The sequence below is a fragment of the Marmota marmota genome, unplaced genomic scaffold (assembly GCF_001458135.2).
Source record: "Marmota marmota marmota unplaced genomic scaffold, marMar, whole genome shotgun sequence".
Lineage (NCBI taxonomy): Eukaryota > Metazoa > Chordata > Mammalia > Rodentia > Sciuridae > Marmota > Marmota marmota.
In genome coordinates, this window is record NW_026000026.1 from 4,736,769 (window position 1) to 4,749,841 (window position 13,073).

At 58.1% G+C, this 13,073-nt stretch overlaps 1 protein-coding gene across 1 annotated transcript in view; it reads right to left on the bottom strand.

The window, feature by feature from the left end:
- Cdh22 (cadherin 22) overlaps nt 1–13,073 on the bottom strand; it is a gene marked incomplete at its 5' end in the record, with an annotated part of 63,579 nt that overhangs the window by 29,908 nt on the left and 20,598 nt on the right. Inside the window, 2 exon segments of the mRNA XM_048811933.1 lie at nt 1,509–1,732; nt 4,482–4,649. Coding sequence (XP_048667890.1) covers nt 1,509–1,732; nt 4,482–4,649 — 392 coding nt within the window.

Consider the following 13,073-nt stretch of genomic DNA (forward strand, 5'->3'; position numbering starts at 1 on the left):
GCGGCCACCTCCTTCCTGCGTCCTGTTGCCTGGGAAGTCAGGATGCAGGGGCAGGTGGTGGCCATCCTGGCCGGGGAGTGACCGCCGGACTCTGGAGCCGGCTCATCACTCAGGCAGGGCCCGGCCTCCGCGGCCATCGGGACTCCACAGAGACGCCTCGGGCGCCAGGTGCTGCCGGAGCAGGCAGGAGCTCCCAGCCTGGGTAGGGCAGCTCTGGGGGCGGGCAGCTCTAGGGGGACGTGAGCACACACCCTGCTGGGCCCTGCAGGTGGGCTTGGGCCCCATTCGGCCACTCTGGGAGGCTGGGCCTCTTTAGGAGGCTGGGCCTCTTGGGCCACCCTCCATCTGTGAAACGGGCTCAGTTTACAGTAAGTTCGCCCAGAGGCACAAGGACGGAAAACCACACCGTGCTCAAAGGGGGACGCTGAGCCGGAGCACCGGGCCTGTGTCCCTGCTGGGCCGTCCATGCTCAGCACATGACCTTGAGCGGGTTACTGAATTTGGGGCCTCCCTTTCTCATCAATAAAACAGGCAGCGATCGGCCTCCCAGGGCTGCTGCCGGGACTGGACCAGTTAACACCCGAGACGCGGTGGGGCAGCACCTCATCAGAAGCCCTCGCTACACGGTTATCATCCTCGGGGCAGCCCTGGGGACCTGGGCTGTGTCCTTACACTGTCAGTGCCAGGCAAAGAGTGGGTCACTCTGGGCGTGTGGGGCGGGTGACGGGAGTCGGGGCAGGTGGCTGTGTGGCACACTGGAGGCGGAGCTACTGCCGAGTGATCTAAGGAGGCAGGTCCTGGCGGAGGGGAGGAAGGGAGCTGTCCATAGAAGAGAGTGAGCCGCCTGTCCCTGGAGGTATGCAAGGGCTGGTGAGAACATGGGGTCAGTACAGGCCTCCCTGGGAGAGTGAGTGGACAGTCCTGATGGCCTGTGCAGCCCTACATTCCTGAGCCCAAGGCCAGGCCCTGGAAGAGGGAGTTTTTGCTTCTTTATTTGACCTCCGTCTCCTTCTCCTCGGGGACCCACGTTTGCAGTTTTAGCTTTTGGTTCCTGGGCCAGTCAGATGAAGGAAGGAAGGCTGTTAGACTCGGGGAGGGAGTTGGGAACTGTCGGGCCGTCATTCAGCCCAACTCTGTCCCGTGAGGTGAGATCTTGGGCAAGCCCTTTACCTCTCTGAGCCTTTTTCTCACTTGTAAAAATGTGGATAGTGACCTCTCCTTTAGGAGGAAAATGAGGTTAAAGGACATGAGGAGCATGAACGAACAGAGCTGAAACCCACACTGTGATGTTGAAAAGCACGGACTCAAATGTGGATGGAATCTTAGCTCCAACAAGTAGCTGTGCAACCTCAACCAAATCACTTGACCTCTCTGTGCCTCCTTTTTCTCATCTGTAAAACAGCTCTTGTAAAGCGACAGCTCCCAGATCTCTAGGGACTCAATCCCCGCAGTGGGACCAGGCTGGGATGTGTGACTGCTCAGAGGCCTCCCAGACCCCGCTGCCCCTAGGGCCTGCCCCCGTCCCCAGGCAGCCGCACCTTCTGCAGGACTATGATGGCCTCCTGAGTGTCGCTGTCCGTGGTGACCTTGAAGGCGTTGCCCCCGCTGCCGCTCTCCGCCTTGAGGTGGTAGGTCATGTCCGTGTTCTCGCCCACGTCCGAGTCCTCGGCCTTCACCCGGCCCACGGCCGTGCCCACCGGAGCCGTCTCCTGGATGCTGAACTGGTACAGCTCTGTGGGGACACGCTCGTGAGCGGGCAGCGCAGCCTGGGTCCCGACCGCGGCCAGCCCTGGGTCAGCCAGGCCGGGGGCCGGGAGGGGCCGCGCGGAGAGGACGGTCCCCATTCTGACCCCTGGGCTTATTTGCTGAGTGATCTGGGGACGTGCCACCAGTGGGCACTGCGGTGGCCAGTGGAGGGGCGGGGCTGCGGGCCGACTTCCTGTTGGTCTGGTCCCTCGGTCCGTTGGTGCAGGGAGCCCTGCGATGTCCCAGACGGGGCACAGCCCTAGGCACGGGGGCCAGGCCACAGATGAGACCCCTTGGATACAGTGTGTCCAGCAGTGACAGAGACTCGGGGGAAAACAAAGAGGGAACATGAGTGGTCGGGGGGAGGGCAGCTGCACGTCACCTGACCAGGGCTGGGGTGGCACGTTGTGCCGAGCTCGTGGGCCCTGGGGTCCATGCTGGAAGTGACATTTGGGCACACTCCCGTCGGAGGGAGGCGAGGAGGGAGCCAGGCAGACACCGGGGAAGGACATGCTAGACCGAGGGACGGCAGGAGCAGGCCCAGGGTGCGGTGCCTGGCAGCTGGGAGGTGTCGGGACGGGGAGCCAGGGTCAGGTGCGAAAGTTCCTTACTCAGTGGGCCAGCCCGGGTGAGGCAGGGGCTGTGGGTGGAATGGGCCTCGGGGGCCTTTGCGTGTCCAGGTCACCCTGCACTGAGTGGCCGCCCTGCCTGTTGTCACACAGCCACCTGGAGGGCTCTTTCTGCAGCACAAGCCAGACCTGCTCCTCCCCGGCTTTAATCCCTGCCATGGCTCCCCGCTGCCCTGGGCCGGCTACTGGCCCCGGCTGCCCTGGCCCCTCTCCTGCTCCGGGCCCGGCTCGGGCTCAGCCGGCTGCAGGTCTGGATGCCCCCAGGCGGCCCTCCCTTCGCCCCCTCCTTCCCGGCTCTCAATCCTGCTCTGAACCTGAGCCCCGGGAAGCGCCCACCCCTCAGGCCCCCCTCCTGTGCTCCTGAGGGCCCCAGCTGGTCCCCTCTTCCTCTTCTCCCCTCGTCCCCGTCCCCTCGTGGGGCTACTGCATTTCCGTCTCCTGTTCTGCTTATTCTCTCAGCTCTGGAGACAGGGGCTGCATCTCCCATTCAGCAGACACCCTCAGCGCCTGCGGACACCAGGCTGTCCCCTCAGTGGAACCTGTGAGCAGCTGGGGAGACGGGAACGAGAGCCAGCTGGGCACCCAGCACATCACCAGGAACAGGACTCAAAGGGTCTGACAATCCCAAGGGCTGGTGAGGATGTGCGCAAGCAGCGTGTGCAATTTTTCATGGGAAAAACAATTTGGCCTTATTTAGTGACCAGGTATATCCCATGGCCCAGCCTTTTCACTCCTCTGTGTACACACTGTAGAAATGTGCACAAATGGGCCCTGGGGGGTGGGCGTTGCAAGGATGGCCAAAGCAGGATCCTTCCTAACAGCCCAAACTGGGAAGGACTCAAATATTCCTCAACAGCTGAAGAGACAGATAATGGAATACTATACAGCAAGGAAAATGAACACAGCCATAGGCAATGGTGTGGGTTCATAAACACAATTTTGAGAGAAAAAAGAAAGAAGTGAAATTATGTATATTGCAGGATTCCACCTGTACTAGGTTAAAAATGGGTAAAATTAGACTATGATGTTTGGTGAGGCGGATGGAGAGAGTAGAAAAGATAGTAACAGACGCGAGTGGTGGTTAATGCGGAGGAAGGGGTGGGGACGTCATGAGGCTCTGGGGCCTGGAGGGTGGCTCCTGGAGAGTCTGCTTTATAATTAACTGTTGGACTGGACCTTTCTGTCTTGGGCCCTCTGCGTGTCCTGTGCTTCACGACAGAGAAACGAGGAGGGGAGGGAGGGAGGGAGGGATGAAGAAGTCCCCCGTGCCCTGGCACCTCCTCTGCTCAGCCTCCCCATTATGCTCACAGCTCGCACTGCCAGGCCCAGCTGGGTAGAGGGCCGCTTGGCGCTTGGAGCCCCATGGGTGGGCGGCTGGGCCGGGGGTAGGCGCGGGCTGGCTTCTGTGCCAGGCTCCCGGCCTGCACCTGTCTGTCTGGGTACCAGGCTGCTGTGTGCTCAGCGAAGGGATTGGCTTCCCTTATCTTGCGGGGTCAGTCCCCTGGGGCGGTCTAATGCGAGAGCAGCGGCCCTCGAGTAATGACTCCCTGATAGGAATCAGCCGGGCTCCCGGCAGCTCTTAGTCTCTGCCAGCTGCGGTGGCTTCCCTGTGGCCTGGCTCTCGGCCTGAGCCTGGGACGGAGGGGCTGGCCGGGCTGATGGGCAGGCGGGGCCTGGCCAGAGAAGCCGGCCTCTCGGGCTCCTGCCGTCCAGGGTCCCAGAGGCAGGGAGCGCCTGTCGCTCAGACTCAGTTCCTCCAGGCATAAGTGGGGGCCTGGGTGTGGTGGCCGCTGCCTTGTCTGCCCAAGCCCCTCGCCCAGCCGGACCCCGCCCTTCGCCAGCTGTTCAGCAGCAGGGGGCTGGGCGGCCAGCAGGCCCGGTGTGGGGAAGGCCACTGGGGAGCTGGGGTGGCCAGACAGCAGGGCCAGGTGGGCTCAGCCTCTTCCTGTGTGGGAAGAGGGGGCTGGGTAAGGGGCCCTCGGTGGACAGGGGGAGGGGCAGGAGCGTCTCTCCAGGCGGAAAGCTAAAGAGGAGCCGCGGCCAGTGGGGGGCTTGGGCGGGCTAACAGACACAGATGTGGCCTTGCTCCGGGAAGGGGTCACTCACTCTGTGGGAACCGGGGTGGGTTATCGTTGACATCGGTGACCACGATGGTGACAGTGGTGGAGCCTGAGAGGCCACCCAGCTGCCCGGCCATGTCTGTGGCCTGGATCACCACCTCGTAGCGCTCCTGGCTCTCGCGGTCAAGGTCAGGCACGGCCGTCCGGATCACGCCTGTGGGTGAGTAAGGGTGAGGCCAGGGGACCGGCCACCAGCGGCTGGCTGATGTGGCGTCCCCTGCACAGGCCCAGGTAGGACTCAGACCTGCAGAGTGGAGGCACAGTTCCAGTTCAGGAGAGTGGGTGACATGGAAGTCATCGATGCGGCCACAGTGCTGGCGTGAGCTCCGCAACCACCACACACACACACACACACACACACAAGCTGCCGTCACGCATCCCTATTCACACGAGTCCCTCCACAAACTCCCCAGCCTCGGCCCCCACCCCTCCCCGCTCTGCGTCCTCCATCTGGACACCAGCAAGTCACCAGCAAACACTCCTCGGAGCTGCTCATGGGCGGGGGTGGGAGCAGAGGGGGCAGCAAGATGGATCTGCAGAGGGAGGCCGGGCCTCCTGTCTCCCTGCCAGCAGAAGGGCCCGGGGTCTGCAGGGGCAGTCGGTGAGGCGTTCAGAGCCTCTGGTGACACCCCCTCCAACCTGCCGAGCACCAGGTGGTGACAGGTGGCATCCAGGGCCTGAGCGCAGGTGGAGTCATGCACCAGCAGCCCCGTGATGCGCCCCATAAAACCCAAGCTCCGCTCCTGCTGTCCTCGAACAGCCTCGGACTCCAATAAACACCACAGTACAGGAGGCTGCAGAATGTGTGCGCGCGTGTGCGTGTGTGCGTCTCTCTGTGTGTGTGTGCGCGTGTGTGCATGTGTGTCTCTGTGTGTGTGCGTGTGTCTCTGTGTGTGTGTGTGCGTGTGCGTGCGTGTGGTGGGGTTCCCAGGCATGGGGGGCTTGGAGTGGTCCTGCTGGTGTGGGATCGACAGGGAGATGGGAGGGGCATGGGGTCCAGGCGAGGCTCATACAGACCCCATCAGTGGCCTTTGTGGCTCCTCACTGGGCCCCCTGCCGGCCCCTCCTGTGCCACATGCCGCTGGCCTTTGTGGGGACTGGGGGGCCTTGGAAGCAGATGACTTGGGATAAATCCCAGCTCTGCCATTTTTTGGCCACGTGATTTTGTGCAAATCCCTTCACCTCTCTGAACCTCAGTGTCCTTATCTGTGAAACGAGGACACCCACAGCCCCTACCTGAGAAGAGGACCACTCAACTGGGCGCTGTTGGCATGTGGATCATTCGTGTGCGTGTGTGTGCGTGTGTGTGTGCGCTGTCCTGTCCATTGTAGGACATTTAGCAGCACCCTTGGCCTCCCACAGTAGATCAACTCTCCCGCCCCAGTTAAAACTGCCTCCAGACATCATCAAGTGGGCTCTGGGGCAAAGTCAGTGGACAGCCACCAGGAGAAGCATGTGACAATGAGGAGCACCCTGTGCATTTGCTCTGCAGGAGATGGTCCCCAGCCCCTGGGGTGAGTTGCCTCCTTTAATCCTCGAAGCGTCCTTACGGGGAAGGGCCGTGATTATGCCCATTTTGGGGTGAGGAGACGGAGGCACAGAGAGGCCAAATACCTTGCCTAAGGTCACACTGTAGAAAACACACAGCAAGGACTTAAATAGAGGTGCCAGAGTCCACAGTCGGAACTGCCCTTCTAGACCTCTGTGGAGAGGGAGGCCCCTGCCCAGCCTACCTCACATCCTGTGCCACTCACCCCCAGGTTCCAGGGGCCTCTGACAGAGGGACACCACCTGTGGGGTCCTGTCTCAGCTCCTGGACGGCCCTCCCTGTTTTTCTCAGTGCTAATCAGGGGGCTCTGGTGCTGCCGTGAGATGCCCGGAGAGGAAGGGGTGCCCTCTGGGCCTCAGCGGCTCCCTCAAGTGAGTCTTTGCATTTGGACAGCAGGGGCTGCCTGGGGAGATGGAGTCTGTCCTGTCCTCTGCCCGGAGGGTGGGAAGAACACGAAGGGGGGGGACAGGAAGAAGGGGGGGAGAGAGACAGACAGACAGAGGGGGGGACTCTAGCAAGAAACAGGAAGCCGTGCCACAGGGTAGAGACACGGAGAGGGAGAGGGACAGGAGAAAGGCCGGCTGGGGGAGGGGAGGGGGGGAGGATGGAGACCTAGAGGTAGAAGGGGGGGGAAGGGAAGGAAGGAATGGGAGAAATACAGGAAGAGACAGAGAGACCCACAGAGGAACGGGGAGCTAGAGAAATGGAGAGGAAGAACCACGGAGAGTGTGAAGGTGCTGGGAGTGGGCGGGAGAGGCAAGTGGACAGACAGACAGCCAGCAGCCAGCAGGCCAGAGAGCAGGGGGTGCCAGGGGAAGGGGAGGGAGCCGACTGGAGTGGACACCCTTGGCACCAGCCCTGTGGAGGTCGGTTACAGGAGGATGGCGCTGAGCGCAGAGCCCTGGGGCCCGTGTGCACTTACAGGCTCGGGCACCAAAGGCTGTTAGTGGGCTTGCAGCAGGGGCCTGGCTCTGGGTGAGGACAGAGGCTCCAGGTGGTAGCCTCCTGCTGTCCCTGCCACTCCCAGCTCCAGGGGACTGGGGGACACTCGACGCTTCTCACTGGCCATGAAGTCTGAGGGGCGTGTGTTTTGGGTGCCATCTCTGGGCATCTAGGAGGCGGGCATCCAGGAACCATGCTGCCCCTGGACCCTGTTCCCAGGTCACACGCTGCTGTGGCGGTAGGTTGCTATGGTGACCGCTCTCAAAGAACCGCATTTCTTGGTATCCAAAACCCTGTGTCACTCTCTCCCACGCTGAATCTGGCCTTGGCCATGTGACTTACTTGGCCTATGGGACCTCAGCAAGTGCGACTAAAGCAGGAGCCAGACAAGCCCTGTGTACCGGACCGTCCTTCTGGATTCCTGAGACCACTGTGCCAGGAAGAAGCCCAGGATGAAAGGCCACACGCCAGCGGTCCCCCAGCTGCGTCAACCCCCAGTGACCTGGCAGCCAACTGTTGCCACCTGAGTGATCCCCCCCCCCAGAAAGAACAGCCCAGGCAGCCCACAGAATTGTGACAGACAAAAGGTGGCCTTGAGCCCTGCACTTGGGGCAGCCGCCACAGCCAACTGGTAGAAGAGCCGGTTGGCGGGGCTGTTTCTGCGGGTTTTCAGCTGTGCTTAACGGAAGGATCACCTGGGCTGGAAGGTCCAGGACGACCTGAGCCACACCGGGGCTGTGATTCTGCTGTGGCTGAGACACAGTGGTCTCTCATCCCGCGTTGGCTGGGGATTAAGTTCCAGGGATGCAAAACCTAAAGCTGCCAGGGCCCTTAAGGCCCAACCTTGGAATTTGCATAATATCCCTCTGCCACATCCTATTGGCCAAAGCAAACCACAGGCCTGCAAATCAAGGGTTGGGGAAAATAGACTCCACCTCTTGGTGGGAGGGGCAAGTCCCATTGAGGTTATGTATCTGTGGGTTCCACATCCTCAGATTCAACCAACTGCAGAATGAAAACATTCGGAAAAAAATTGAGTCTCTATGGAACACAGACAGATTTCCCCCCATCTATTCCTCAAACAATAGAATTTAACAACCGTTTACATAGCATTTACTTTACATTAGTTGTTATACGTAATCTGGAGATGATTTAAAGTCAATGAAAGGTTGTGAGTACTATGCCATTTGGTAGAAGAGACTGGAGTGTCCATGGGTTTTGGTGTCTGCAGGGGTCCTGAAGCCAGCCTCCCACAGATCCTGAGAGATACCTTTACTGGGGCGGCACACAGGGATGGGTTATGGCCACTCTCTCTATCCCACTCCTCTCTCTGGGACAAACCCACCATGGAGGGGTCTGGGGGACGAAAACCTCAAATCAGTCCATGAAATTAGTCTTCAAACTTTCTGGCTTGGCAAATTCATTCACTCATTCATTCATTAGACCCTCACAGAGGGCCTACTATGTACCAGAGATACACAGAATCAGATATGAGCAGGGTAAAAAGCAGAGACTCTGGAGTCAGACAGACATGAGTTCATGTCTTCTTTCTACCATTTATACTCTGACCTTGGGCAAGTGTTTTTTTTGTTTTTTTTTTTGTACTGGGGATTGAACTCAGGGTCATTTGACCATGAGCCACATCCTCAGCCCTATTTTGTATTTTATCTAGAGACAGGGTCTCACTGAGGTACTTAATGCCTCACTATTGCTGAGGCTGGTTTTGAACTCGTGATCCTCCTACCTCAGCCTCCCTAGTTGCTGGGATTATAGGCGTGGGCCACTGTGCCTGGCCTTGGGCAAGTTTTTGAACTGTCTGAGCTTCTGTTTTCTATTCTGTAAAATGGGATAGGCACTCGATAGGACTTAGAAGAGACCAAGCTTCTGGCAAGAGGAGCATCCACAGTTAGGAGATGTCTTGCTCATCCTTTCTTCAAGCCCTGACTTGGGCACCCTCATGAGTTGGGAGAGGCTGTGCTGGCCTTGCTCATTAGCCTATCAGTATGGCCGGCACAGAATGTTCGAATGACAACTGGACTCACTGATCCCTGCTGCCCCTCCACAGCTCCCTCACAGCCTGGGGGTACCTGCCTGTCTGTTTGTGGTTTCTCTGTCAGAGCAAAACCTGGTGAGGACAGAAGCCAGGTCTGGTTCAACATCCTGACTCCAGGGTCCAGCACTTAGCAGGTGCTCAACAAATGTACTTTCCATTCTCTCCGGGTAAAACGGACGTCTCCAGAATTTTCAGCAGAGATCTTGGAGTCTCTGGGAATCTTTCTATTCCTGCTGGGGCGCTGGTGGGCGGGGGCTGGTAATTATAACCCGGCCACGGCTCCCCGCTGCCTTCTTCACCCATCGCCCCCAGTTCCAGCTGTTGTCCTCGCTGCCCCTGCTGTCCCCTCCGCCCCTGCTGTCCCCTCCAAATACTGCAGAAGGGGCTCTGGAGCCGGTGTGACGCCTCATTAGCCCGCAAATGCCATCCCTGTCGCCCCTGTGGGGGGCTTGCTGGCAGGCCTGGCCTTTAAAGCACACAAGTTAATTCCTCCTCTGGCCTCGGCCGTGGCGCCCCACCCCCGCCCTCCTCACACCTTCCTCTCCGGCCCTTTCTGCTCTGCTCCCTGCTATCTGCACAGCGAGAACAGACTGTACCTCGCAGCAGCTGCTAAATATAGACCCGCAGCGGCGGAATATTCCTGGCTGGGGAAACGGAGCTGGGCAGGGTAGCAGGGCGGCTCTGGCAGGGGGCTGGGGGCACCTGGAGGAGAAATCTGGGTCTTCCTGGGAAGTGTCAGAAAGCACTCTCTCAGCCTGCGCTGGAGACCCTGGAAGAAGGACCCCGGTGGATCGCCTTTGTCCGTCTTGCAGGATGCCCCTCTTCTGGTTCGGGGGAGTTGTTTCTGCTCTCCTGGGTCCAGAACACACTCTTGGCACCCTCTCCCGACCCTCTGCAGTGGGGGATGATCCCCGGAGAGTGGCTGTCCTCCGGCTGTAGAGCCCAGTCTCTCATCTGCCCACCCCTGTCAGTCCCAATTCTCAGTCCTTGCCCTTCCCTCGTATCTGTGGCCTTCTCTTCCTCTCCTCCTGAAGGCTTATCCTCTCCAAAGTCCTTACTAGAAGGACCAAGTCCCCATCACTGACATCCTCATCCCCTGTCCCCAGTGCTGGGCAGGACACCTGACCTACCTGCTGCTCCTCGGGCCTGCAGTGCTCTTGCCCCCAACTCCTGTGGCCCCCTCACTCCATCCAGATCTCTACCTCAAGGTCACTTCCCCAGAATAAGGCTGCCCTAATCTCTTCATCCAAGTCTACTCCCCACCCTGGTTTATGGTTCTCCCTTGCATTCATCAAGACCAAACATATAGCAATATGTCAATAAAATCTCCAGAGGGTCCTGAATGTGCCCTTTGCTGCATTCCTGGTGCCCAGAGCAGGCACATAGTAGGCACTCAATAAATACTTGAATGCATGAATAGACTCCCCCCCAATCCTCTCAGCAATCATACAAAGAGGCACCCTCACCCCCTGGTGCACATGGGGAGCCAAAACTTAAAGAGCCCCAAACATCCTCAGAGCTCCACATCCATATTTCAGATGGGCCCCTGGAAGTTCTGGAGGTTTCTTTCCCCCATTTTCTCTCATCCTAAAGTCAGTACGGCTGAAACGGGATTCCTTAGCTCTGCACCTGACCCCAGTGCACATTTGCTAATTCCTGGGCTCCTAATGGCTTTTGTCATTCACACTCCTCCTGCTTCTGTACGAGGTGCCCCCCACCTGGCCAATACACAGGACTAGGGGAGAGAAGAATCAGGGGATTCTAACTTTGGGACCTGGCTCTGCCCAGGGTGTGCCCTTTGCAGGATCTCACTGCACCCCCAATCTCTCCTCGCAGCATCTCCATGTACCCTCATCTTCAATCCCTATCACTTCTGGCATCCCAGCTAGACAGATGGACTAAGGAATCCAAGTGGGTGCTGAGAAAGAATGCAAGCTTTTGGGTTTGTCCTTTGGGGCTCTATGCTGGGCACCCCGGCTCTGAGGCCTCCCTGACTCCATTTCCTGCCTTGGAGCCAAGCTGTACCGCAGCAGCCCGAGGGATCTTGTTAAAATGAAAACCTGAGCATGTCACTCCCCACTCAGAAGTCATCCATGAGCCCGTGGTGATGGTAAGGAGGAGGGGGAAGTGACTCTCCCACGTGGCTCACGGGAGCATAATCTGGTACAGTTTGGCATTATCTGTTGGGATTCCAAATGCATGTGCTCCTTGACCCAGCTTTTCTACTTCCTGAAAATTATCCTGCAGATATGCTCACACAGGCACAAAATGATGTATGTATGAGGTTATTCGCTGTAGCAGTGTTCGTGGTAGCAAAAGATTGGAAACAGCATAAGTGTCCATCAATAGGGGAGTGTGCAATAAATTTTGGTGTATCCATAACAGGCATTAAACAGAAGAATGAGGAAGCTCTTTATGGACTGATATGGAGTAATCTTCAAGACGTATTGTGAAGCAAAAGAGCAAGCAGTGTATGCTTATAGCTACCATTCATGGAAAAAAAATAAATACCTGTGTCTTATTTCCTTATGCATGCACAAAATAGCTCTGGAAAGATTCACAGGAAAATTACATTGGTTGCCTTGGGGACACAGACTGGTTGGCTTGGGGACGGGATGGGGTGAAGAATTGCCACTAAATACTCATTTGAACTTTTTGAATTTTGAACCTTGCAATGTCTAATCTATCTTTTAAAATGACTTAATATTTTCCAAGTGAATGAATCCAAGATCTCCTAGGATGCACACACCAAGCAGCCACCTTTGGGGTTGCAATTGCCAGACTAGGGAATGGGAAGTACTTTCTTTTTAACATTTATTTAATGTTTTCTAAAATGTATCACTTGAGCAAGGAGGAAAAAAGGAATGAGGATATTATGTGGAAGAGAACGCAATTCTAACTGCACTTCAAGACTGGAATCCTCCTTCCTCCAAACCCAACCAAACCAACCCACAAACAAAAACCCCAAACCCGATTCACCAACCCCCACCTCCTGTCGTTGCCCTCAGCTTGGCTTAGGCCATCACGGTTCCTGCCACCTCTCCACATGGCCTCCAGGCTCTGGTGACAGTCCCTGGGGCCGCAGTCACTCTCCTCCCTATTTTGCCTGCTCTGAGCCTCTGTCTGGAATGCCCTTCTCTGGAGTCTCCATCTGGCTGCCACCTTGCATCCCGATTGCCCGGGCCCAGGCCTGCCCCTCCTTCTACAGTCCACTGAGCCCCATCATGGCATTTGACAAACGTTCTGTGGTGTCTGATGTCTCATCTCTCTCCCACTCCAGGGGCAGTGAGAGCGCCCCCGTGGAATCAGCAGCTCTCCCAGCTGTGTGACCTCGAGTGAGTCACTTCACCTCTCTGAGCCTTCATCCTCTCACTGTCTTCCCTGGCACTCTCCCAAGGCCCCTGAGAGACTAGTTAAGTTCTAACCCCAGAGTAAGGGAAGTGGGGGTTGGTGGGTGCTGCACCCCTGTTTGGAGGGGGTGGTGAGGGGGGGAGTGGGTTGTGGGAAAGCGGCCTCTAAGCGTTTGCCTCTCCATCAGATCCTCAACAGCAGCCCGGTAAGCAGAGCTTTCAAACCCCCGAAAGAAACCCCTCCCAGGACTGCTGAAAGAGACCCTCGCGACCCCATAAGGACTGAGGATGCGCCTGCCTCAGATGAGCCCAAGGACTAACGAGGCCGCTGAGTTCAGACGCTGAGGTCCTGCCTTTTGTCTTCCTGTTAGTCCTGCAGGGGCCCCTCCCCATTTTTCTGTTGCCCGGCACGCCCTCTTCCTGCCCCGCTGCCCCTCCTTCCCCTGGCCCGGAGTCTCTGGACCCTGCAAGGTGCCTGTCTATCATCCTCTGAGGCACACGTCAGCCTCGGGTCAGAAGGCTAGAGTTCAAGTCCGGGTGGTTCTCCACCTGCCCCTTGGGCACCGCCCCCTGCCAGTCTCTGCCTCAGGCCACGCCCCTTACAGTCCCCAAGATCCACCCTCTGGCCCCGCCCCTCTGGCCCCGCCCCCTGCTCCCCCGCCCGCCCTCCTGCCCGCCCGCCTC